The sequence below is a fragment of the Paramacrobiotus metropolitanus genome, unplaced genomic scaffold (assembly GCF_019649055.1).
Source record: "Paramacrobiotus metropolitanus isolate TYO unplaced genomic scaffold, Prichtersi_v1.0 Parri_scaffold0000048, whole genome shotgun sequence".
In the NCBI taxonomy this organism is placed as follows: Eukaryota; Metazoa; Tardigrada; class Eutardigrada; order Parachela; family Macrobiotidae; genus Paramacrobiotus; species Paramacrobiotus metropolitanus.
Genome location: NW_026570268.1, coordinates 972,089 through 999,081, shown reverse-complemented (window position 1 = coordinate 999,081; position 26,993 = coordinate 972,089). Strand labels below are relative to the sequence as shown.

Genomic DNA, 26,993 nt, shown 5'->3' with positions numbered 1-26,993 from the left:
TGCCGATCAATCGTTGACTGCAGCGCAGCCATCCAAACGCCACCACATCACCGTCGCCATGATCCCTCAGGAAACACGGATGGCCGTTGCACCCGGTAACGAAGTTGCTGAACAGTCGTCTCATCCGATTACAGTGTACAGCGCGCTGTATGGGTAGTCATGCATATAAATGCATGATCGTTGTGGCGTAGTGCAGTGGCACTGACGTCACGAGAATGTTGTGTCCTCTGTGACCTCTATGTGGTGTGTTGTCCAGCATGGCAACTGCGGTTGCAGTGTGCCATTGTTGTCCTGATGACAACGATCAGTTGGTTGTTTGCGCCCTCAGCGTGGCGGTTCATAATAAATACGTATTATGCCGCCACCTTCAAGTCGTGACAGTGGCGTGAAGGATGTCAGTACTTGTGGCGTATAGGTGTTAATGTATGCTGCTTTACTGCCGGAACGACGCGATCGACGAGCGAGGGAGAGGCACAACAACTCCATCCATCGGATGTAAAACGTGTGCTGGGAACGAGTGCCTGAATCGTGGATGGGATCCACGAGGGAAAGCAGGGCGGGAGGAGAAGTGCCGCACCTGTGGAGGCAGATGGGAAAGCCGCGACGATGGAGAGGCGGACGAGTACCGTTCCTCCGTGAGGCCTGTGACCAAGATATACGTCTGCTTAAGGCTGCCCAGCCAAGGAGGAGAATTGGTTTCGGCGACGCACCTGGGAAATGGGCGAAGCCTGGAGACCGACGGTTCCTTCGTGGCAGAAGGGTGAGCGAAGCCAGACATCCGTGGACACCAGCGACGGTGCCAGTGACAAGGCACAGTCTCTGAAACGATGAACAAGGAACGTGGTGAAAGGATGAAAGATTCCAGTGGATCAAGAAGCCGTGCGGATGCTTATCAGGCTGGTTGAGGCACGAAGAGCGCGGTGAGACGGACGGCGTGGAAAGAGTTTGGTGAATGCTGGACTCGGAGAGCCAGCCAGATGACCTTCACCAGCAAGGGAGAATTAGCGAGTTGTACGTACAAGGACGCAATTGTACAGGTTGAGTGAGTTTGTGCATTTTAATACGGAAAATGGAATTAATGATCGTTGCTAAGAAAATTCTGTGCTTGTATCTGTACGTACGTGCTTTGACTAGTATGACTATGGATTTGTACTTCTTTGTTAGCACTTCAGAAGTGAAGGGCGTGTGGCGTAGTGCAGTGGCACTGACGTCACGAGAATGTTGTGTCCTCTGTGACCTCTATGTGGTGTGTTGTCCAGCATGGCAACTGCGGTTGCAGTGTGCCATTGTTGTCCTGATGACAACGATCAGTTGGTTGTTTGCGCCCTCAGTGGCGGTTCATAATAAATACGTATTATGCCGCCACCTTCAAGTCGTGACAATCGTAATTATCCTATATTGCCGGTCAGTATGACGCCCGATACAATCTTAATGTGCCTAGAATTAATCTATAATTAATATTTTTATGCGTACCACTTTCAGTGTTAGTTGTTAACGTAAGTGTGTGTACGTGTGATCAGCGCTGACAGCGCATGAAGAGAAATCTGTGGTTCCAGGTGGCGCCGTTCTTTTCTTGTGTTACATCCCGTTCATCGGCTTTTTACCGAAATGCTTCTAAATCGTGCTGTAAATGTCTTTGCCTTTTACTGTATTTACACAAGTTTAAGAGCCACAAAAAAGTCCGGGTGCGCGCAGAATATCCGACGGCTTCTTTGAACTTCAAAGAAGCCGCGCGCTATTGTTTACGGCTTCCGCCATTTTGGTGGCTCTTAAACTTGTGTAAATACAGTACCTGTACCATGTATGTCTATGTATGTATTAAGTACGTTCTTAGTTGTTTCTTCTGATTAAATTTAATTTGTTTTGCCAGCTGCATGTGGTTAAAATGTGTTTTTGGCTAAGATGGAAAGGCCGGAAACGGTCAGTCTGTCTGCCTATTAATTTATGGTTAGCGACGGTTGCGGTTGAAAATTAAAAGGTCAGCCGTATTGTCATTTCCGATATACTTGGGCTTTAACTTTTAAGTACAGCGCTGAATGGATTATGGAGCTTTACTGAGTTTATTCAACTTTATTCAGTACGTTTATTTATTCAACTTTATTCAGTACGTTTACAAATGTCAACGCCTGTAAAGACACCATCTGGATAAGAAATCCATTCCAGTTCGCTTGAGAAGAAACAGCAGTTTCCAAAACGACAAAACACCGGGCATTATTAGGTTAAATCACACACAAATTGCATTGGCGCGTAGATAAAGTAACAAGTGGAGCGGACATATCTCCCGTTCTGTTGCATAACTTTTTCCCGATCTCTTTCAACAAGTTACTAGACCCGTTGCACCAAGTCCCAGAAGCTCAAGCACGCAGAAATAAAGGGTTCATGATACACACAATAAAGTAATTTTCTATTTGGCAATTTAGTAGATCGAAAAACGAAAACCAGAAAAACGTCCGAAAAGAAACCAGAAAAAAAGAAAAACGGCAATTTAGTAGATCGAAAAACGAAACGAAGTGGCTATTTTGCCGCAGTATTTGCGGTAAAATAGCCTTTAGCTATTCCCGCCGGCACAGCCAACAAAACAAGGGTTTGGACTCGACAGCTGCTCGTCCCAGTCTGTCAGCAGGCCGTCATGCAACACGGCTTGGAGGAACAGTCGACCGCTTTTACTGGACATTAGCCCGGTCTAGCTGGAGGAGAACTCGGTTCGGCACAGCAGCCAGCTGTAGGGGATTAGCAGCCGCAGGGGGCCGCGGTCTACGATAGCCAGAGTACGAACACTGCCGACCCGAACACACGGTGCAGTTGCCGACGCCGGCGTGAACCTAAGGCCAACATCAACGGGATCCGTCGGGAAGCGCCAGCCGGACAGCGGTGTGCACTGACGTGTTCGGGCGTACTAGCCCCGTCCACATCGGTACTACTCTACTGCTTTTACCCCGAGGCTTAGGCGTAGGCTTTAATACAACGACTACTCGAGTCATGACCCCGACTCCGAGTCGATGCTTCTGAAAAAGTCCCAGCAGAGAACTTTGACCACGACTTGCCATTTCGACGTGACCGCGACTAGATGGCGTAGCTTTACCTATTGTTCTGTTGTACTAGCTGACTGATTAGTTAATGCTGTATTGATGCGACCTTTGGCTAGTCCACGTGTATGTGATCGTAGAGCATTGTCTAGATTCTAAATCCCTATTGTTCTCAGAACCGTACCTGCGCGTACGAAGAGTCGCACCTGCGCGTGCCCAAGACTATAAAAGGCGCTCATCGCCCATACAAATGTCAAGAGTTTTCTTCCAACAAAAGTAGTGACTTGTTCACGACCTGATTAACTTCAGACTTTTGCCCTGGTTTACTCTTTCCAAGTGAGGACTCTTGCTAACTGACCTCTTGGCGGCCTTTCACCTATGTCAGGTGTTTTTCCTCTACTTCGTCGACATGCATTACCATCTTCGGATAGTCTCGTGGCGTAACAGGTTACCCACTAGCTCCCAATTGCATCCCGTGACCCTTCTGGTCCGTGACCTTTAGGTCTCTTCGGTCTTCATGCCCTATATTACTAGGTTGATGGATTGCTCTTGTACCGCTTTTGCTAACATCTAGCGTGAAGTCAGGTAACGTATGCTCTTCTTCGTCTGGTGTTTTCTCGTGTTTGCAGCAGGGATTCCTGGATCCGGACCTCTTCTTTTTCCTTTCCTTTCTTCCTTAACCAGATCAGTACTACCATCTAAAACTTTCCCTAACAGTTTGTGATCCCAAGAGTGCTCTACCGATTGTGGCGTGGTCGGTCAGTGTGGATAGTACCCCACTAATTCTGGATAGGTCTTTCATTAGACGTCAGCACGATTACGACGACCGACACCAAGGAGGACCCTCGTCGCCAATACAAATTGGTTGGCCGGCGTAGTGCCGGAGAAGCACAGTCGGAGGATTTGACGGAAGAACAGTCCCAGTATCGACACGATCGGACGAGCCGCGGATGTAAGGCGTACAAGCCAAACCCAGAAGAAGTGGACGTCTCGACGGAAGGGTCGCAGATGCGCCCTGAGCGATGCAGTCAGAACCAAGAGGCCAAGAAGTCAACACGCGTCGGCACGTCGGAAACGGCAGAAGGTACCGTCAGGCGGGACAACTGGACTGATGCCGCCCGAAACCGAAAACCGACTAAGTGGTCGAACCGATCCGGAGTCGACACAATATCAGCGAATCGCAGTTGTTCGGGCGAGCGCTGATACTGGTCAATCGGCCGAACAGCATTAACTAATCCAGATTCCACCGGAAACGCGGCGGACTGGTACCAGCAGCCAGCAGCGGCTAAACTGAAGGACGGCTGGCCATTCGACGTCTGGCCAAGTTTGTGGCCATAAACGCCGATCGGAAGAAGTACATTAACCTCTGGCCGAGGTCAACGGCCGGCGGTACCGACAGGGATTCAAGACGCCAGAGCAGTTTTACGACGTGACCAGAAATGCTGGATGAATACCTGTACGTCCGCGGTACGTAGCCGGGGATCCGGATACGAGGAATTTAGCCGCAAAGAGCGGGACTCGTAGAACGCAGCCGTTCGGACGACTCGCACCGATCTATTTTCACCAGCAAACGAGCCGACCTGCACGTGGGCTAACGTAGCAGCGGCGAAGGATACGGCGAAAGCCAAGGGCTACCAAGGGAACTAAGGCCTGCCAGGTGGTGGCTGCATAATAGGCGGCCGTGGTGGCCTTGGCAAAGGCCAACTCGCCCAAACTGGGCCGGCCAGTGAAGAGGGAACGGAAAAACTCAGAAAGTCTGCAATCCGTTGGGCACGGGTAGTCCAAATCGACCGGGCGCGTCACGACGGTCGGGACCGGAGGCGACGGACGAGTATATCAACTGGTTGGAGCGGAATTATGAGCGATGGACTCATATCGGAACGGTTCCCTGCCAATAGGCATGTCGGGGAACAGTAAATCCAGGCGGTTAACTCGGCCGACGACCTTCGCAAAACCCGCCAAACATAACTACAACGGGATGGACTAGCACAACGCCGGGCAGCACCAGTACGCACGTGCAGCACAGAGCGCCGGGCAGCATGATTGTGCCTGAGCAGCAACCGTTTGCGCTGGTTGGCCAGGTAGCTCTGCTGCCGAGGCCGCGTTGGACAGCACGGACGACCGGTACACTATCCAACCGAAACGAGATTCCCGACCGCTCGGTAGCGAGCCAATTGGGATGTAGCAGATCGTACGTATGGCTTCGTCCGACCTTATTCGGCAGCACGGGCGGAACGATAACGGGCCCCAAGGAGCGTGACCATGCGACCGGTAGAAGAGATTTGCATTGGTCAGATGGGGAAGTCAAACGGCGGATAGACCGGCCGCTAGCGGATGAAGAACCTACCTGGCAAAGTGTCGCTGATACCGTTGAAGACGGTTGTGCGACCGGTGCCCATACCGGGCCCGATTCAGCATCGTCCAGCGATTGCAGTGCCGGCCCGGACACGCGAGCTAATGATCGGAAACAACACTGACAAAGCGACGCTGAAACCCGGAGCCATGACCTCGCTTATCGTCCCGTAGTTCTGCAAAGAGAACAACCTGAAGACGGAACCGCTCGGATACTACACGAAGATCGCCGGAATTGGCGGAAAAACGGCGTTTGCCATCACCCCCTGCTGTACAGTGTACTGCACCGGATATGCAGAAAGGACGGGCCAGCCACCACACCGTTTTTGTGTGCAGGCGACACCGGACTAGTTAGCCGCGATGCTTGGATGCGATTACTTCTGGTGGTGGTTCGTCCTATATTACACGTCTTTTGCGGTTCAGGAGACGGCCGCAAAAATTAACAATAAACTATGTACTGCGGCAATCTATATCTCACTGCGATAGTCGCTAAAGCTTATTACTTAGGCAATTTAACACTCGCACTATTCCACGTTCGATTGACGTTGCATATTGAAATATTCCTAGGTGCCGTACAGGCAGACATTGTGATTTCGCGCCAGTAGGGTTCCCAGTCGGCAAATTTTCAACTGGAAATGATTCTTCACCACTTATTCTTATTTTCTTAACCGAACGAAGACAGAAAAAACAGTTTTTGTGAACGGAATCAAAGAAGAAAAACGGGAATTTGTAAAAATTTGCAAGATGAAAACTGCATTGCGTTGCCTCACCGGGCGGTTGTGATTGCTTCCACCGTCGGAAGTTCTCGAATTTTCTTCGTTTGAAATTTTCACTTTGGAAATGTTTTTGAATCATAAATGAAATTATATGTAAAAGGTAATCGGTTTTTACAGGAATGCAGGTCAACCATGAGGAGAACGATCATGAACGTTACGGGCTACATAGCGGTTTCACTTGCCGAATCGGCAGCCAACAGTGGGAGTGTTAATAAGTGGCCGCAGCACAGCACTTTTGCTATCTGTACGAGCCGTAACACCGAGTACACTGCGGCAAAATAGCAAAAGGCTATTATAACGCAGTGTGCGGTAAAATAGCAAATGGCTATTGTGCCGCGCATAATGCGGCAAAATAGCGAGAGGCTATTGTAGCGCAGTGTGCGGCAAAATAGCAAAAGGCTATTTTGACACACTGTAGAATACTGCGGCAAAATAGCCTTAGCCAAAACGAAAACCATGCACTGTTCAGTGCTCACTAACGGTTTGTCAGCACGTAACTTTCCCCCGCTAGCTGCATGCAGTACTCGTAACGAAAACGCGTCGATCGACATACGGGCGGCGGCCACGTGGCGTCAGCCGCATGCTGCGCAGGGCAAAGTTGCCAACTGCAAATGTGTGCGCAGTCTGCCCTGGCAATTTGCTGCGTCTGTCTGTGACTGACTGACTGCTGTGTGTAATCAAGCAGAGCACGTCGTTCGTTGGTCGCGATTTCATTTCCGATTTCTCGATTTCTCACCCTCTGACATCCGTTAACCGACCACCAACCAGTTCACTGACGTCATAGATACCTTGAAGATTCGTTTTATCCACGGAACCGTGTATTTCATCATCCGCGAAACAGCCTGTGCCTGATAAGAAATCACTGCAAAGGGGAGCGATGACGTCGTGAGGGCGCTGTGGTTGGATTACTGCCTGTTGATTCCCTCTTCAACGTTGCGCCTGGATCCACTGGAATGGAGGAGCACGATCTGCTGGCCGATGTGGAGTATCTCAAGCGCAAACTGGAGCGCTACGCCGAGAACGACGACCAGCACAAGGTCAGCATGTTTGAACGTGTTTCAACATGTTTAGCCTTATAGGCTTTCTGCATCAGCCACTGGTTCGCGACATGCTGCACGTGTCCCTTTGCAGATGCTGAAGGTCCTCTCGGGGCTGGATGAGCTGGAGATGAGCGTCTTCTGCTTGAAGGTGAGTTTCATCATGTTGTTCAGCAGATCCCTGTGTTGGGGTTGTTACCATAGGATTCAGTGCTGCGTATTTGCTTTATGATTTTATTGATTTATGATCATTTGGCATTAACCGAGTCAAAACAATTTTGAGAAAATTATACAGGCCAGGTACTGGATGACGCAGAATTTTGCTGATTTTATTTCAGCATTTTTTCCTAGGAATTTAACGTGTCTTTGGTGGTGCCAGTGTGATAGATTGGTACTGGTATTAATTATTAGATTATCATATTATGTAATACGGATAAAAATTTTCCTATTTAAAAGGATTTATTCAGCTATTGCGATTGATATTGGAACTTATCTTGCTAATTTACCCTTTGCACCAAAAGGAGAAAAACATGATTTACTCGTGTTTGAGAAGCAAATAAAAAAGTAAAAACTGGAAAGTTTAAATTTTAATGCGTGCTCACAGTGGCAGCACTGCCTGTTCAGGGTTTTGCGCTGATATCAGATATTATTATTCGTATCAGAATGGTGTATCCATTAACAGCTATCTTGCTTTATCTAAACTTAGACACTCCCATTATGATAAGAAATAACTGCATAACAAAAACAATGCAAATATTGATCGAACAAAATAAATACAAATGAACATGGACAGAAGTGTACTGTAGCCGCCCGCACAAGTTGCTCCATTGGCGGATCCGGCCGCTGCCTTCTCCCTGCACACACTGCGCTGAACAGCGAGCAATGTGAGGCCAAATATCCGTATACCTCACTCTGTGGGGCAACTTGTGCGGGCGGCTACAGTAATAAAATAACACAGATAATTATACTGCAGATTAATAATAATATTAATATGTATACAACGACTGTATTCAACCTTATTCCTGGGCGAATGCATGGTGTGTTTTCAGGAGACGGGCATCGGGAAGGTGGTCAACGGGCTGCGGAAGCGTCCGGACGAGGTGGGCGGGGCGGCGCGCGACCTGATCATCAAGTGGAAGTCCATCTCGGTGCCGGTGGCCGCCGCCGCGCCCCGCCCGCCGGAGCGCCGCAGTCCCCCGGCCAGCAGCAGCGCCTCCTCCTCCCGCAAGCGCGCCCCCTCCCCCTCATCGGCCCTGGACGAATCGCTGGCCAAGCTGCCGTGTCTGGACGACCCCGACATCAGCAGTCTGCTGTCCAGCGCCGCCGACGGCTACGCCGGCAGCGGTCCGGCGCCGGCCCTGGCCGCCGTCAGCCCCGTCGACGCCTACGCCATTACCTCGCGCAAAGGCCGCACGCAGGTCTTCTCGGGCCGCGCCCGTCAGCGGGCCTTCGTTCAAGGTCGGTCGTTGAAAAATAAAAGAATTTCCTGTAAAATAAATCAAATAAATAACCAGTTGGCAGAAAAATTTAAACTGAAAAATTATTTAATTACATATTAAATTAGGTTTAATATGTAACGCGAAAATTTAATTTTTCTCTCAGTTTTCTTAGGCTGATCGTTTGTTTATTGCGTTCCTGTGAATTTAATTTATTTATTCAACCGACCGAATAAACACACAAGTATCTGCAGTTGCTCCGGGATTACTTGCTCAATTTAATTGGACTTTTATTCATTTCAGGCTTTAAAATTTGGGTTTTCTGCAATTTTTTTAATTAAGATTTTTGTACTAGTGTTTTCTTGCCACCTGTTCGTTAAATATATTAAACTGATCGATTTTTTTTAGAGTTTTGCGTTGATTTAAAACGATGAATTTTTATTAATTGAAAACTTTTCTTGCTTTGTTTTTTGTGCTGTTGTTTTTGTTGACGAAAGGAAATAAAAAAGGAGGTTTTGGTTGCAGTACCGAAACTGGTGGACCTCTGCATCCGCGTCCTGATGGATCACATTGACGGTGAGCGGCGGTAGTGGCTGTTTTGACATCCGCTGAACGTTGGTGAACATGCGTGTGTGCTTAGAAATCGAGGAGATGGGCCCGGTGCCGTACCACGTGATCAAGCCGGTGCTGGAGGCCTGCACGGCCCCGCAGCTGCGCACGCTGGAGCACCACAACCCGCATCTCGTCGAGGACGCCGACGAGCTGTGGATCAAGCACTGCGAGAAGGACTTCCGTGCCGCCGAACTGGACGACGAGGACGAGTGCTGGCGCGATCTGTACGCGGTAAGCTGGCCGCTTTCAGCAACCGTTCTCTCTTGCAACATACGGGAATTTCTTCCAATACTTATCGCCAGAATTCCTTGAAATGATCTGCAGAATTTTAAGTATTCTCATCGCTATTTTAATTATTGCATTTCCCCCTGTTTTCTGAATCATTACGGATTTCTTATTGTTATTATTTATGGTTAATATAACGTAGTGCACGGGCTTCAGTACGAAGGTCAGTTTTACACATAGATGCCCTGCAACAGAATTAATTCATTGCACGTAGTGCTGTTTTATAAGGATTTTTTCCAGTACTTTTTAATTTATTAAGGAGTTTTGTTTCTGTTGATTTTATATAGTATACTATAACTTTACTTACCTGTATTTTTTTCTCATCTTTTATGATTGATTTTTTCGGTATTTTCTAAGTTTTCATGGGATGTTTCGTTTTTGAATATTAAATGTTGTATTTTTGTTATAGCGCGTTTCTAGTATTATTTTCTGACTGTTGGTGTTGTTGCAGAGGAAGCTGAACGAGCGCGAGAGTAAACTGCAGGAACTGCGGACGAAGATCAAGGCCAACACGGAGGCCCGCGCGGCGCCAGGTGCGTGTGCAATTGCAATTGCATGAAAATGTTCATTTGGATTGATTGGTGTGTGTTGTGCAGTGCGGCAGACGAAGGTGGCGGTGCTGGACGGGTCGCTGCTGCGCAAGGGCGGTCCGCGCTTCACCCGCCTGGCGCAGACCTCGCAGGCGCGCGCCGCCATCCGCTCCATGCCCGTGCCGCCCGCGCCCGCCCGCAACCGCGGCTGGGGCTCGGCCGGCACCTCGAGCGGCGGAGGGGGCGGGGCCCGGACCTCCTCGTCCGCCTCCACCGGCAAAAAATCAGGTAAACAAATAAACTCACTCAGTTTATTTTAAAAATTTAATTTGCTTTATTTTTATTATTTACCGCTATTAAGAATTTTAGAAAATAAAAAAATGAACCGAATAATTCATAAAGTAGTTGAAATACAATCTGTTCAAATAAATAGCCAAAAAAAATATAAAAGCTGAATCTGTACAACTAAAAAGACGTTCTCGTAAAGAAACAACTATAAATAAAATAAACAGTAGAGTAACGAAAATAAAGCCGGTAAATGGAAGCTGAATAAAATTAAAAGATTATTATACCGGAAATCAACAGGCATTTCTATAGCCAAATATATACCAGATTTTAATTTAATTATTTTTTGTTTTAATCATTATTAATTTAGCATTTACTAATAATTTATCAGTTTATCTGAAGTCCTTCGAATTAGTGTAAAATATTTTAAATTAACTTTAATAATAAAATAGTTAACTTTTTTGGAAAAAAATGGGAACTTTAGTACAGAAATAACGGTGACAATAAAAATGGAATTACCTAAATAAATGTATAAAAAATTCAGAATAAATTAGTATATTGATTTGTTATTGTGTGTGCAGCGCCGATGATGGCGAAGACGCTGAAGGATTTGAAGAATCGTTTCCGCTGAGGATCCGGGATTATCTTGTTGTGGTTTCTACATAGTTTTTCTAGTGCAGAACGTCGCCAGCCCCCCATCATCCGTTTTCATCGCCGACCTGACTTCACACGCTGTTAGAAATTTATGATTAATTTTCATCGCCGCTTTGTTCTTGCTGAAATTGTAATAGGCTTTGTTGTATATGCGGGCGGTTGCGGTTGACGAGCGCAGCGAGCGGGAAGCCACGGACGCGTGATGTGATGCTTTTTCCTTGTGATTTACTTAGCTTGGCAGATTTAGGAATTAATTGCTGTTTTTTGTCATTTTCACCCAGCGGAATTTCTTCTGTTGTACTTCTCCGGTTTTTTTTCCTCTCTCTCTCTCAGCTTTTGAATATTTTACAGATTGACCCATTTGTTTTCCATAGATGACTTTATTTACATGATGACTGCTGCATACCAGCGGAAATTAAATTTGCGAACCATCAAAACGATTTCGTCGTTAAGAATGTATTTTTCAGGATTTTTTTCGAATTTTTTTCCAGAATTTTTAGGTTTTTTATTATTGCTGATATTATTGAATTTGTTCAGGTTTTGGCCGCCAGAAATTTTTTGGATGTAGTCAAAAGAATTTTTAGTGCCTTTTTATAAAATTATTATGGATTTTTCATAATTGTTTTATTATTTTTATACTTATTTTACAATTGATTTCTTCCGTAATTTTAAATCAAATTTAATATGGGAAAAATAAATTCTGCAATTAATTTCCCAATAAATGCCCATTATTACTGCCAATAAATGATATTATTTTATAAGAAACAAAAATTAATTATTTTATTATTGTATTTAACAGACTGACTATTTTCCATAGACGGTTTTAATTACAAGCTGCTAATAAAAATCCGTAACCATCCACCAGTTTCGTCGTTATTATATCCAATATCCCAGAAAACAACATGAATAACGCAGCAATAAATTTCCGAATAAAATTTCCATAATTTACTACCAATAATAATTAATTTATATTAAATGGCAATTAATTATTACTACTGCGGATTAAGCCGCGCCCACTTCCCCGATAAAATCACCAACAACTGTCCAGTTTCTACGGATCAGAATCAAAACAAACGACGCGAGAAAATACCAGTAAAATAAAAAAAATGCAGGAGAAATCAACGATCCAGTGGTTTGAGCAAAAAGGTTAGTAATACTGTCGAAAACAGTGCCATGCAGAAATCAGCGTTCAGGAGTTGCGTTTGCGGTATTGGCGCTTCTCGTACTCGTAGACGGGCGGTTTGACGGGATTCTTGGGCGGCGTCAACTGCGCCTGCTTCCAAAAGTTCTCCGGCGTGTTGGGCGGTCGGCGCTTGTTGCCGTGGATCTTGCAGGAGGCCACGTGCTTCGTCGCCAACTGGCCCGGCAAACGCTCGTCTTCGTTGCGCCAATACTGCAAAAACCGCAAAATTTCGATTTTGTCTAATTTAATTTTTGTTCCTTGTCTGCCAAAAATCCGTAAACCAGATTTGTTTTAAATTTTTTAACAAACGAATTTTTATTTAATATTTATTTAAGAGGCCAAGATTAGGCTTCAGTGAAGCAACTTTTAATTCCAGAAAAACCAATCTTTCGATAATAAATTAAATTTCTAAAAAATAAGCGCTATTATCCGTTTATTCAGAAAAATTTAATAGCGAATATAGCAAATTCATAATATTAAAAAACTGAGCTATAGCAGATTCATAATATTAATGGTTAAAATTGAAAACAAATATTCAAAAATTCCAACAGTTCAATGATTAAATTCTAATCTGAAAATACTAAATATAATGCTTTTTGTATTCACAAATATTAATTGAAAAACTCGATTCTCAAATTAAATTAATTCATTTTAAATTCAATTATTCAAAATTAAATGCAAAATAATTATTAAAAAGAATTGAATAATTTACCCGCTGGCAGACTTTGCAGGTATTGGTCTGCAGGGGCCGCTTGCGCTGCGACGCCGGGGGACTGACAAACCCCTTTGGCTCCTTCCCATCCCCACTCCCGGACCCGCTGCCCTCCGCCGCATTCTCCGGCTCAGATTCCGAATCAGACGCGTGCAGGACGATGGTCTGCGAGCTGCCCATCCGGTAGTCGGACGGCCGGTTGCCGTACAGATCAATCTCCGCCGTGTCGGAGGGGCCCATCCGCTTCTGGCGCCAGGGCACGCGGCATTTCTTGCGCGGCGGGACCGCGGCCGCCGCGGGCGGGGAGAGGGAGGAGGCCGGGGAGGAGGCGGGCAGGGGGCGTTTGGTGGAGACGATCTGCACGCTGTCGCTGCTGCTGCCGGACAGATCGCGGGTCACCGCCGCCGCGGGGATGGGGAGGGGCGGGGGGTGGACCGGGTCCGGAGGGAGGGCGGGGGAGGGGGGCGCCTGGGGGGTGTAGACGCGGGCGCCCACGGGGAGACTCCAGGCCGTCTCCGCCAGAATGTACTTGCAAAAATATACCTGCACAAAATTACATAAAAACATAAATTACTCATTTTAAAAACATAAATTAATCATTTAATTAAAATTTAATCATTTTAATTAGTGTAAACCTGCGGAAGCATACCGATATGTGCATTGGCTGTTGCCCATTAAAAGAAAATACAGCACATCACTGCAGCGTTAAGAAAATAAGAATTTGGTTAGAAATCTGAAGAAAACTAAATCTAAAAATATTAAAAACACGAGTTAAAAGTAGTCGATAAAAAAACCAGAAACAATTTTTTTTAAAAATTCTAAAAATAATTTTGCAAAAAAACATGCATCAGTGCAGGACTGCAAATCGGCAAACTGCACAAGCGACATTAATTCAGCATTAAAAACATCTCTACAAAAAATCAACACAAAATGCCGCGCTAGAAAATTAATTGTACAAATTACAGGCTATCAAAATCAAAGGGACCAAGTGAGTTATTTAGTGACTTGGTCCAAGTCACTAAATAACTCAGTTGAGATTCTCAGGAAAAAATTGGCTGAACAACTGAGCAACTTGGGACATATACAGGCAAGGCCGCAAGAATATTTTTAAGGGAAAATTTAGAAAAACTCTAACAACTAGTTACGATAAAATGCTGGTTAATAACGTGATTCGTGAAGAACCCCTTTTGATGGCAAAGTCACCAACGCCAGTACGGAGAACGCAAACAACAACCGAGAGGGACGTACCTTGCCGTTGGGAGTGCGCGCTTCGGTCCAAATGGCGGCGTCACGCGGGGGAGAGGCACTGGAACTAGACGGCTGGGACAACGGGAGTGTTAACGACTCCGCACCTGCCATGTCCCCGTCAACAACGAAATCAACACTGCAACGCCAGCCTCCACTGATCGGTGTGCTAGCTCAGTCTGAACAGTCTCCCAACCTCCTCCGTACCACCGACACCATCCCAAGGAGACAATAATCAGCACTCGACAATAATCAATACCGCTCTGATGGGAGGAAATATCAGGAAAGCGATGGAAAGTCGGAAAAGAAGAATGCGACGAAATGAAAATTTCAAGTTTCCTGTTGACGGAAGCGCGCAGTGCGCACAAAAGTCAAGCTGGGCACCTACTGTATCACAGGGCGGTCGGTGTATGCGACACTTGCGGTTCGCGCGACCGCCTTGCGTCGTGCAGCGTGGTAGCGGTATTTTCAACGTGAATGAACATGTTTTTCAGGCTGTCTCATTTCAATAAGCTGTCAGTTTCATAGACCGATAAACGCTCTTATTTTACCTTTTTCATATTTACAACTTCTTTTTTCATAATACGCTGAAAGTAACATGAAATCTAGTGAGATGGGTAAAAAGCGGAAGCAGCCGGAGGATGTTGCAGGCACGCCGAATCCGCGGCACCCGAAGAAATCCAAGAACCAGATCGATGAGCTGCAGCTGGGTTCGCTGGCGGTGGAGCTGGATTTCGCCAAGAAGCTGGCCGCCAACGAGAAACTGCAGCGCGATCGGGCCATGCGCAATCTCTTCCGCTGGCTGCAGTCGCAGTGCCAGCAGGGAAAACGTCAGTCAAAAGTTCAGAGCGTTTTAGTGGCGGAGCAGCTGGTTTATTGGTGATTTTCGTAGGATTCTCCAAGAACGAGTTGATGGTGCTGTGGAAGGGATTGTATTATTGCCTGTGGATGGCCGATAAACCGCTCGTTCATGTAAGGCGTTTCAGTATTTTTCTCGTCTTCGCAATAACAACAATCGGTGACCGGTCCAGCCCAAATTTTTTTACTTAATTTTTCATGGGGAAATACCAAAAATCAGTACAGTAATTTATCATTTATTTATGTTATTATTTTACAGTTTTAGCCTGTTCTTAGTGTTCTGTACTAGATAAATCCGAAATTTCTGTAAATAAAAATAGTAAAAAAATTCATAATTTTTATCTAGTAATTCTAGTTTAAAAGTTTTTAATGACAGCTCGTTGCAGCTGGCAGCTGACGAGTGACGGCGTGTTTGAAAATTGGCCAAAATGTTACTGTAATTGAAAATACTTAACGATTCAATCGATATAGGTTTGGCTTGTTTTGCAAGGTATACTTCTAGTAATTCAGGCGATGATGTGTTGTGTTGCAGGAAGAGCTGGCGGATAAAATGGTGAGTCTGCTGAAATGCTTCGCGGCGCACAAGCTCAGCGCGGTGAAATTCCTGGACGCCTTCTTCCTGACCATCAGCCGGGAATATTCCCGCATCGACCGCTTCCGACTGGATAAATTCCTCATGGTAAAATTCCCGACCAGTTTCTTGGTTTTTTTTTCATCCATAATAATCACCAGTTAGGTACCAAAATTATGAATAATTTCTGAATTATATCTTTCATATTATTATTTTCATTTGGGTTTTTGTTAGTGTTTATTTATTATTAATTTCCTCATTAGTGTATTTCTTTTTCGTATGTTTTAGTACTTATTATTAGAACTAAAAACAAATGCTTAAATGAATACATGTAAATAAAACACTGTGGAAAAATAAACAGAATTATATGAATAAGAGAATTATCAATAAATAAATTGTGAGGATTTTCCTGGCACAGTTGACGCGGCGGATGTTCCGTGGGATGGTGGTGTGGCTGCGGGAGACGGGCTGGAGCAGTCGGTGGACGGAGCACGTGTGGCTGGTGCTGCGGCAGAACGTGCTGTCGGGCGAGAGCGGCGTGTGTGCGGAAGGTCTGCAGAATTTCCTCACGGAGATCTTCCTCACCGAGCTGGAAGCGACGCTGACGGAGGATGGCGAGGAGGACGCCACCGCCGGCGACGCCAGGCGGGAGTGTGTCGACGGGCTGTTCCGGGTGTTCTGTGATGTCCTTCTGGATGCCGACACGTCAGTGCAGTTTTTATGTTTATGCCGCGCGCGTTTCTGTAATTTCTATCCTTCTATCGATAGTGCTATTGATTTTTATAATTTTGATTTTCTTACTTCTATCGATAGTGCTGGTGGTTTTTATAATTTTTATTAATTTTGTACGGATATTATCATTCTGTTTATTTTGCTTCGAATCTAGTGATCAATTAAAAAAATTTTGAATGTGTTTTTTTTATTTTGCTTCTTATTGATTTAACAATTTAATTCCAGTTGTTCAATTTTAACGATTTACTGTAAAATTTTAGAATTTTTTAACACGCAAAAATTAGCTTATATTTTGTAAATTGTTTATTCTTGTTGATTTTTAATTATTTTTGACCTATGAACCTATATTTCCTTTTGTGTTTTGCAGTTTTCATCATACAGTTATATTTAGCACACTTGACTTTCATTCTTTTGCAGCCGTAAATTGTTTGTTAAAATGAGTGAATTCAGTGTTCCATCAATTCAGCGGGTAATTTAGGCCTTTTTTTGTTGATGAACAGGATGTTTCTGCGCAACGCCGTGCAGCGGAATCTCCTGAAATCCAGCGCGGCCACCTTCCCACGTGTTCACGCCCTCCTCTCCCGGGAGGCGGTGGCCACGTACGCCCTGCAGTTGGGCCAGAATCCGCACTGTCCGGTAAAGAACCGCCGAGCATTATACACCGTCCACACCCACTTCCGGCGCCCGGCGGCGGCCGTCGCCAGCGACCAGGATGAAGTGGAAGACGAAGATCCTGTTGCGCCGTGATCGGCGCTTCATTCGCCTTTATCTTGAGCATTTTTGCGGCGGAGTATTGAGTTGTCGGTGTGAATGGCGCGTAGCGGCCTGGTTTAAATAAATACATCATTATACATGTGAAAATTGCCGAATAATTCGCCCGATTTATTGAATTTACGGTGAATTTCGGAGGAAAAGCGGGCCACGGACGAGCGTGCGTTGTAAGAGTAACAGCCGGCCGACCAATGGCAACGGAAGCGGCGTTCGGTTGTATTCTCCAACGGTCGTGATTGTCGTGCCGCTGACCCACATCACACACACACACACAGATCATCCGATACAATAATTTATAATATACAGCGCTTCTTCGCAGTAAAGACGCTTATTTACTTGTACAATTATTATTCGATAGTCGTCCGTTATTAGACGATTTAATCTTCGGTTTGAGCTATAATTTTTATACACTTTTCGGGCTCTTCTTCCGGTCACCTTCGCTTTCCTGGTTTGCTGTTCGTTTTTGGATTATTGCTCCCTGAACTGACAAAAGTAAGTTAAGTGAAAATTAATTTTTATTTATGTATTTTTTATTTATTCTAATTTTAATGGCTGCTGTACGCGTATATATTAATTTTATTGGTTTTATTTGTGGAAACTATTTTTTAAAACTTTTACGTGTACTGTGGAAATTATTTGATTCCATTTAACGTTTGTGATATTTGGTGTAGATGCTGTGCCGACTCGGCGTTGTGTCGTTACTTTTATCCGGCGCCTTAGCCATCTCCTCCTCTTCCCTCGGCTCGTAAGTGTCTGCATTCTAACAGAGAAAAATCTTCCATAAATTAATTATTATGATACATATATGTTGCGGATTTACCGAACGCATATACTGTACGTAGTTCTTCCTTATTTAATTTCTGAATTAATTACTGTGTAGATACCGGTAGTAGAAGCAATCTATTGCATATTATTTATTTGGAAAATACCGAAAAAATTTATTTATATGTGTTGAATTATTTCTGTATGTTTGTTAATCATAATCATTTGTGTGAAGTAATAAAACGGTTATGTAGATTATATAAATGAAAACTTTTCGATGATTTCTTGTCATAATAAATCATTTAAGGTTATGTTTTCGTTATGGTGTAATTACTGTTTTTATATACTTCGAAGTACTGTATTTTATTTTTATAACATTATTTCTCTGGGTTTTTTTATTATTATTTTGAAATTAATTTGTATTTATTCTGCGTTGGTAGGACGGGTTTCGACTATTATCCGAGCATGTACGGCGGCAGCGGCTTCAGCGGCGGCGGTCTGGGTCCGTACTCCTCCCTCTACGGCGGCAGCGGCGTGGGCAATTACGGCAACGGTCTGTTGGGCGGCTTCGGGTCTAACCTGGGCGGGATGTACGGGAGCGGCGGCAGCGCCCTGGGCGGTTACGGGGGACTGTACGGGTCCAGCGCCAACATGTACGGCAACATGTACGGCGGCATGGGCGACGGCTTCGGCTCCACCTACGGCGGACTGGGCAGCGGCTACGGCGGGGCCTTCGGGGGGCTCGGCGGCATGGGCGGCGGATACGGGGGCCTAGGGGGATTGGGCGGGATGGGAGGAATGGGCGGATACGGCGGAATGGGTGGATTAGGCGGAATGGGAGGGATGGGCGGGTTGGGGGGCATGGGCGGCATGGGCTCATACGGCGGGATGGGCGGATTCGGCAGCTTCGGTCGACGATAAAAGACCCCATTTTTTGGGGAATTTTCCGCATTTTTTCCTGATTTTTCCGAATTTTTGGCAATTTTTTCTGTATTTTTTGGGGAAGTTTTTTGGATTTTTCGGGGAATTTTTCTGGATTTTTCGTGGAAGTTTCGGGACTTTTTTCCAGTTTTTTGGCAGTTTTTCTGATTTTTCGGGCTTGTGTTCTTGCCTGGTGCAAACGCGGCCAACATGAAACCAAAAAAAGGCGATTTGCTGCACGAGTCGCTATGCTAACCGCCCAAGACGTGGAAATAAAATGTAATTCAAGAATTCCTTATATTAAATAGTGGTCAAGTTGTGTCGCTATGGCATCCGCCCAATACGTGTACAGTATATTTCCGATATTTTCCGCATTGAATATTCCGTGATTTTCTTTAATTGATTACCAAAATTGGGCGGTGAATAAAATTAAATCGATTTTTTTAAAAAATGGCGTAACGTCTGTCGCAATGGCTTCCGCCCAATTCGCTGTCATTTCGTTTTTACTTGCAAACTTGAAAAACGTCAGCAACCGACAAACGTGCACTGGCTGCAAACCTACGAAAACGGAAAAAAATCGAAAAATGAAAAGAAAACTCAAATCCGAAATCGCACACGTCACACACACCAAAACTGCCACAAAAATAAAAACCGGCAGACACCAGGCAACAAAATACTGCAACGAAAAAGAATTCGACGAAAAACAGACGACGAAAAAAAAAGAAAAAAACCCAGACAGAAATGGAGAAATTGCGTTTAATTAGAAAATAGCGTTATTTTATTGCACTGCGAGATTAAACATGGGGATCACACCACGCCGGAGTGAACGGAGATTAAACAGGATGCGAAACAGATTCGAAATTCGTCAGAAAGTGAGAAGATTCGGCGGAGATTGCGTGCTGATTAAACAATGCGGCGGAGAGTCGACGAAACCAACGCGGACCGGAAGTGAGGTCATCCAGGCGACTAGGCACCGAGTCTTTTTAAGGTAGGCCCCCGGGGGCGGTCAGACGGCGGTTAAAGGGGCGTGGCTGGGCGGGGCCTCGGTCAGGGGCGCGTCCTCCTCCGAGGAGGCGGTCGGCGAGGCGGATTTGTCGCGGCGCAGGTCGACGATCATGGAGGCCAGCCGCACGTGGGCGGCGTCGTCCAGGGGCGACGGGGGGTCCGCTCCCAGGGGGGCGGGGGGCGACGCGTCGGCGGTGGCGGTCCAGGATGGTGGTTTCGTGTCGCTCGTGTCTACAAAAAAAAACGCATGAATTATAAGGAAAATTATAAGAAAATTCAGGAAAATATAAGAAAAATCACTAACTAAATCCGCATTAACTATAATAAATTAACAGAAAATTAATAACAATACATAGAAAAAATTGGTAGTTATTATGCATTAACTGGACAAAAAATAATAAATGGTGGATAAGAAAATAAAACGGAACTGTTGGTTAATTTATGCATTAACTGTAAAAAATTAACAGAAAATTACTGAAAAATAGTAGTTTTTACGAATTAATTGTACAAAAAATTAAGAAATGATTGGTAAGAAAATAGAAAGAAATTGTTGGTTAATTATGCATTAATTGTACAAAAACTTATAACAAACTAATAGAAATAGAGAAAGAATTGTTGGTTATACGCATCAATTATGCAAAAATTACGAGAAAACTGGTAAAAATATAGAAAAATAATTCCTGGATAATTATTGAAAATTCTGGTGCGTGGCGGGTTACCGGGGGGTTTGGCGGCCAGTTTGCGTTTGATGGCGCCGTTGCTGTTCTTCTTGATGCCGCGATGCGGCGTCTTCTGCTTCTGCTTCCGCTTGAGGATCTCCTCGCGCCACAAATCCGGCGGACGCGGCGTCTGCGCAATATGTTACCATAGATTCATTCGATATTATAAAGCAGCATTAGTTTTTGAAAATGTAATAATATTCCTAGGAAAAAAAGGCAGGAATTTTTCACGGTATTCTCGTTAAAGCCACGAGCCGACCAATCACCCGTTATCTCCCAGAGTTAAGCCGCTTCTCTACGATTATGACCGCAATACAGAGCTGCACTACACCACAACCAGCGTAAAAAATTAGGGGATAGATAAAAAATTCAACAGACGGCAATACAATTAAATAAAAATATTATATAACAAGAAAACTATGAACAGCAACACATGCAACGCACCCCGTGGAGTTTGGCGTAGAGAGCGCAGGCGTTACACACCCGCATCCCGTCGGCGTTGCGGCGCCATAAAATGGTGTTGCGCGTGGAGCAGTTGCTGCACACCTGGTCGTCCCGCACCACGTTCGCCTGCAAGAATAATAATAATAACAAAAAAACAATTTATTTTAATAATTAAATATGTTATGTTTAATTTATCCCCAAAAAAAACAAATCGTACAAATTAGAATTTACACGATTATTAATTACTGATTTATAATTGCATCCTTAATAATAATAAAAAATAACTGATTTTGGTAATTCATAATTACTCTGATATTATTCAGTTAGCCTAAAAAATCAATTATAAAAATTAAAAATAATTTATATTACTATTAAAAATAAAAAAATTTATAATTTATATAACAATTATAATTTATAATACTGTTAATAATTCCAATAATATTAGTTAAATAGAAAAATTATTAATTTATTTATTAGGCCATAATGTACCCGTCGCGAGCCCCTTTCGGGGGCGGGGGCCTCCTCCTCGGGCTCGGTGTCCAGCTGCCATTCGCGGCGCAGCATCGACGGCTGCAGCGGCGCTTGGGGCGATTCAACCGCCAGCTGCGGGTGGTAGCCACCACCGCCGCCGCCGCCGTGCTCGGGATGCTCCGGCTTGACGACGTACACGCCCAGCCGGCTCTTGGAGGTCCGCGTGCGGATATTGTCGCGCCGCATCGTCGCCGGCCGCGCCACCTATGTTCAGACAGCGTTAATTCCTCCACCACAAGACGCCGGCATTTTCCCAGAATTAAATATGAATTAATCAACTCACACCCACCCCGTACATGCGGAAGTACAGTCCGCAGGCGTTACACACCGGATTCCCGTTCTGGTCGCGCCGCCACAGCGTCGTCGTGTCCACGTGACAGTTGGCGCACGTGTACGGATACGGCAGCGTCGACTTCAACTACCAAAATAAATATAACATTTTTCAAATATTTTTTTCTTATTTTTAATATTTTTTACGCAAATTTTATGAAATGGATTACACTATACCGTATGTTTATACAAGCCCATCCAACAATTCTTTGACCGCTGTAAGCGGGAATTTAAAGAAACGTGGGCTTGAGCCATTTAATGTGCTTCGACACGTCACGCCACATGGGTCTGCGTATTCAGCGCAAATAAGCAACAAATCTGCATGTGTTGCAGTTACTGTATCTGTGATATACAATATAATATGTTTAGCATGATTTATTGCCATCACAATTTTTATATTAATTTTATGCTTTTGTAACAGTATTATCTTTAATTGCTTTGCAATACAACATCGCGGTGGTACTTAATATCCATATTACTTTCAAATTACTGACTGCAACATGCCCGGGCAAAAGATGATTGATTCCACGTTGGTCTAATAATGGTCTATTAATTGTGATCTAATATATTATTATTGGTTGAATATTTATAAATATATCTGCCACTACACTACGATGCGTATTTACATTACTGTGCGCGATTTATATGCGCTGCGCTTACAGCGGTCAAAGAATTGTTGGATGGGCTTGTACATCAACTTTTGGCAGGTTTCTATTGTAATTAACCTAAAAAATTTTCAAAACTAATTTATACTCAAACTTCTATTTTAAATTAATTTATTTATTGTTAAAATAAAAAGTTATTTACAAATTATAAAAAATTAAATTTGAAGTTATAATTAAAAATTATAAACTTTAAAATTGTTTTTAATCTTAAAATTATTTTATTTTTGTTCTATATTATTTTAAATCATTTATCTCATAATAATTCGATCAATTTGAAGTTTAATTGCTGATGCATTTTTTTATTTAACACGATGTTGTGGATTTCGTAATTACCTGCAAATTAACCGGTTTCTCCTCATCCCCGCTGTCGCCCGACTCCTCGGCGGCCTCGTGCTTGTACACGGACCCCCCGGGCGGACTGACCGGCGACCCCGAGGACCCCCCGGGACTGTGCGCCACCCGCGCGTACCGCCCGCGCGGCCCGGTGGTCAGCTGCAGCGGCTCGTCCGCCCGCGCCGCCTCCACCGGCGAATACCGTCCCCCGCCCGCCTCCGACTCCCCGCCGGCGGGGTGGCCAGACTCTGCGGGCAAAAGTCCACATGGTGCAGCAGCTTCATCAGGTCCTCCTCCGTGCGGATCTCCTCGTGGCCCAGGATGATGGTGGCGCAGGAGGGATGCAGTTTCATCTCCCCGATGTACAGGGAGGGGATCAGGAGGGCGCTGCTGCGCTGCCCCAGGGGCCGCGGCCACGCCGCCTCCCGGCAGCGGATGCGGATGGATTTGGTGATGCGCAGGGCGTCGCCCTCCAGGTCTACCTTGTAGAAGTAGACGGTGCGGGTCTGGAGGTCCAGGGCGGATTTCCACTGGCTCGGGAGGAGCTCCGGGGGCGGGGTGATGGCCGCCAGCAGCTTCTCAAAGGTCAGGGTGGCCGGCGGCGGCCCGCTGGTCGACGGCACGCCGGACGAACTGGCAAACTGCAATTTATTCCATTTTCATTTCATTTTTCATATATTTTTCCCTTTCAAGTTTTATTTACCCTATTTTTCATTTATTTTTCACTAAATATAAAATAAAATAGATAATATAAAATAGGATAGGATAGGTAATATAAAACAGGATTTTTGCGAAATTATTTACGTAAGTATTGTTTGTTTTTCATTTCTCTGTTTTAGTTTCTATTCCTGTGAAATATATTTTTTTTTATTACGTTTCACCAGAACAATTTTCTAACCGGTTTTAATAATTTTTGTTGCTATTAAGTTTGAGATTTTTCAAAAAAACTGTTTCGTATTTTAAATTTTCTTTGTTTTTTATTATTTACTTATTTTTTTTATTATTTGTAATTTTACTGTCTTACTACTTCTATTTCTTTTAAATAAATGTTTCTGTTTCCGCTTTTTTTATTAATGCGTTGATATTTAGTTTGTCCAGTGGTTAATAATCGTAAATACACAAAGAAAAATAAATAAATCACTCAAATGCCGCTTTTTCAAGGGAAAAGACCGCGGGCGTTAATATTCCTCGTAATCAACTCAACAACTTTTCAACAGCGAAAGCTAACATACCTGGGAGAGCATATTGATTTTTCCTAACCAGCTGGAAAGTCTCAAAAACACTTGTTTTACCAACGTCATCCCAGCACGCTACACTCGTCCGCAGCATGCACGCGATGACCCAAAAATACACTTTTTACTTCGAACTCATATTTTTCATCTATTATTCACGAAAAACAAAAACCGAATTATCAACACCCTGTACATAAAACCATATTAGTGTAACCGCCTACAGGAAACTACCGTCAAGCGCCACATTTACTAAGGAAAAGTTTCCGCAAAAAACAAGAATCTAATCACTTACTCCCTGTACAAAGCGCTGTTATTGGAGCGCCTGCGTACAGAGAAGTACAGTCAAACGCCGAATTTACGGAGGAACAGTGGCAAACACCTGTCGCCACGGCGTGCGCCACCGGGCCGCAGTCCGCCACACAACCCTAACCTACTTTCCCCGCGACCAAAATAATTCAGCTGACACACCAGACAAAGTGACAAAAACACAGAAAAATCAAAACAACAAAGCCACATCTGTTGGCTGTCAAAACACGATAAAAGTGAACGGAAAATTGGAATCCTTATCGAGAAAACGCCAGCGAAAACATGAGCACTATCAGCGCAGCAGCTGTCTGCACTGTCATTTCACGTCATGATAAATCGATAAGAAAAATTCCCCCAACACACCATACAGACACTTATCAGTCGACGAACAATGCCCATCGTTGCCTCACCTTGTTCCGGCCGAAACCCAGGGTCCGGTTGGAGAGATTAGCCAGGTAGGCCGTCTGCATGTCGTCCGCATCGTGGCCAGGCAGGAGTTCCGTCTGGCTCAAGGGAATCGCACGACGACTGCGCTTCATCGTCGCTTAACCGTATGACACGGTAATGTTGAGTGAGTGTGATAAGAGTAATGATAAAAGTGAGAATTTGCCAGATATCACAAGGTAGAAAGGAGTATTCGCTCGATCAGGGGCGCTGCGTTGAACACAGCCGTCCTGGTTCTCCGCCAATGGAGGTAAGACCAGCACAACACATGCACAGCACTATCATTTCCTCGCCTATCTGCGCGTTGAGTTTATCGAGATAAACCACTGATCAACCGGGTAAACGCGCGCCGTAGACCGACGGGTTATACCCAAGCCACGCCTCCAGCTAATCGTCGGCCAATGGTAGAATTTTGCGGCTGTCTAGTGGTAAATATCTGCGAGTACGGTATCGCCGTCTACGGGCGGTATGCGATAGTGACAGCCGTGCAAAAGAATAACAACACGCGGTGGCAGTCACCTCTACTGAATTTATACCAATGACAATGTTTTTGCAATCCACGACAGAATTACTTTAACAAAATACAAAAATAAAACAGCGGTGCATTTCTTAATAAAGATCATGATTTTTGAAATATTGTAATTGTACTCTGCGCTTAAATTACTCCTTGTAGCTACAGTCATTTCCACAAATGAATGTGCCCACTCCCTACATTACGTAAAATTCTATTCTAGTGGAGAATAATTTGCTTAAAATAGTTATAAGCTCTGGTTAATTAAAAATTAATATCGTGTTCTGGAACGGAATTTTAGAACGAACGTTTTATTGGATTTAGTATCAAAACAGCGGTGTTAACTGAAGTCGGCTTCTGATTGGTCAATGATTAGAGCCGGGTCGGTGTCTAGTTCTCCTCGGAGCCGTTAATCGTGTGCATGCGGTGCTAAGCAGATAAAGACGGTGCTGTATGGTGTCGCACATGGGTGGTTACGTGCACGGCAAAGATCGATAAACGGCTGCTGTCGAGTCATTTTTCCGATTGAATAATAAATAAATCAATTGATTGGAGATTCGGCACACCAGTGGAGAGAAAGAAAAAGCTGCTACTGCACTATAGTTGTCTGCGTGAGTGTGCTCGGAGGAGACCTCATTTACGATCGGACGGTCTGATTAATAGCGGCTGTAGAACGTGTACACAGAGCAGCGTAGTCTGCCGTTGCCATGCTGTTCGTTGCATCGGCAGCTCGATTGGCGATAGCAGCCATTCTGCCTTATCATTGCGGCTGTCGCTGTGGCTTGATATGGATTCGAACTGCCTGTCGCTATGCGTCATCCGCAACAGCCAGCTTAACGAGTGTACCAGCGCCGATATCGGCTGTGTATGATTTGCAGTTGATGGAAGCGCGGTGCGTTCATGCGTGCTATAACGAGCTGCTGGCTGCTGCATCGATTTCGCTCGCTCTCGGCAACTGCGTTAATACTCTTCGTATGTAGAAGCACTGCATGATTGATCAGTAGCCGACCAACCTTTTTTCCTAGCGCCGCTCTTATCTGCTCGCTGATTTTCCACAGCTTAAATCGAAATGTAAGGAAGATTGCTGGCTCCGCCCGCTGACGTCACGCGTGTCTTATATCCGTATACTGCAGCTGTCGGCAATGAGCTGCAACCGGAAATTAAATTCACCTGGCTGCATTATGCGCACCGCTCGAGTGTTTTCTGACCGGCGTTTAATCCTTCAGCGATACGAAACAGATGCAAAAATAAAAATCGCTTCGTTTCTCTGATTTACTTTAATTCTTTTCAGATTTATTTTTTTTTGCATCACTTATCTTTCTAATTTGCTTATATATCTTTTTTTTATTTTTATGCAATTTTGATTTATTTATTTTCTTTGCGAAAAAATTGTCTTTTATATAATCTTCGTTGCTTTATTTTTTGACTTATTTAACAGGTAATTTGCAGTTAACCGGCATTTATATTGAATAGTTTAATAATTATGGTATTTATTTCACCGAATAAACACAAACCAATGAATGGTCAATACCATATGACCGGCATTTTTTCATCCGTATACTTCGAATAAAATTTTATTTATAGTGTAATTGCCGTACGTACTCGTACTTGGCAGGTATTTTTCTAATTCTATTTTTCAAACAGTTTGATTATTGACGAAACACCGGCGATCACGAATATCAGTGGGCAGTGATCGTTGTTTTTGATTCTATTATTTATGAGAAG

General features: G+C 44.5%; 5 protein-coding genes across 5 annotated transcripts; 3 read left to right on the top strand and 2 right to left on the bottom strand.

Annotated features, from left to right (window-relative positions):
• Positions 1–6,775: 6,775 nt before the first annotated feature.
• Positions 6,776–11,424, top strand: LOC129591784 (transcription elongation factor B polypeptide 3-like). Its single transcript, XM_055487593.1, has 8 exons — positions 6,776–7,191; positions 7,286–7,342; positions 8,241–8,649; positions 9,153–9,203; positions 9,268–9,470; positions 9,976–10,057; positions 10,121–10,342; positions 10,921–11,424. Exons 1-8 carry the CDS (start codon positions 7,108–7,110, stop codon positions 10,968–10,970), a joined length of 1,158 nt encoding a protein of 385 aa, XP_055343568.1. The 5' UTR covers positions 6,776–7,107; the 3' UTR covers positions 10,971–11,424.
• Positions 11,425–11,832: 408 nt separating this feature from the next.
• On the bottom strand, positions 11,833–13,292 carry LOC129591836 (DNA endonuclease RBBP8-like). Its single transcript, XM_055487664.1, has 2 exons — positions 12,889–13,292; positions 11,833–12,386 (listed from the first exon to the last, which is right to left on the bottom strand). Exons 1-2 carry the CDS (start codon positions 13,126–13,128, stop codon positions 12,183–12,185), a joined length of 444 nt encoding a protein of 147 aa, XP_055343639.1. The 5' UTR covers positions 13,129–13,292; the 3' UTR covers positions 11,833–12,182.
• A 1,361-nt stretch (positions 13,293–14,653) lies between these two features.
• On the top strand, positions 14,654–17,181 carry LOC129591793 (ribosomal RNA processing protein 1 homolog A-like). The gene is made up of 5 exons (XM_055487603.1): positions 14,654–14,963; positions 15,026–15,105; positions 15,524–15,670; positions 15,981–16,267; positions 16,795–17,181. The coding sequence occupies exons 1-5, from the start codon at positions 14,732–14,734 to the stop codon at positions 17,039–17,041; spliced, it is 993 nt and encodes a 330-aa protein (XP_055343578.1). The 5' UTR covers positions 14,654–14,731; the 3' UTR covers positions 17,042–17,181.
• Positions 17,182–17,377: 196 nt separating this feature from the next.
• Positions 17,378–19,032, top strand: LOC129591794 (spidroin-1-like). Its single transcript, XM_055487604.1, has 3 exons — positions 17,378–17,557; positions 17,737–17,810; positions 18,268–19,032. Exons 2-3 carry the CDS (start codon positions 17,737–17,739, stop codon positions 18,746–18,748), a joined length of 555 nt encoding a protein of 184 aa, XP_055343579.1. The 5' UTR covers positions 17,378–17,557; the 3' UTR covers positions 18,749–19,032.
• Positions 19,033–19,233: 201 nt separating this feature from the next.
• On the bottom strand, positions 19,234–24,852 carry LOC129591774 (uncharacterized). Its single transcript, XM_055487577.1, has 8 exons — positions 24,724–24,852; positions 23,077–23,416; positions 22,776–23,023; positions 21,737–21,865; positions 21,406–21,651; positions 20,917–21,042; positions 20,473–20,602; positions 19,234–19,984 (listed from the first exon to the last, which is right to left on the bottom strand). The coding sequence occupies exons 1-8, from the start codon at positions 24,850–24,852 to the stop codon at positions 19,755–19,757; spliced, it is 1,578 nt and encodes a 525-aa protein (XP_055343552.1). The 3' UTR covers positions 19,234–19,754.
• Between the last annotated feature and the right edge of the window lie 2,141 nt (positions 24,853–26,993).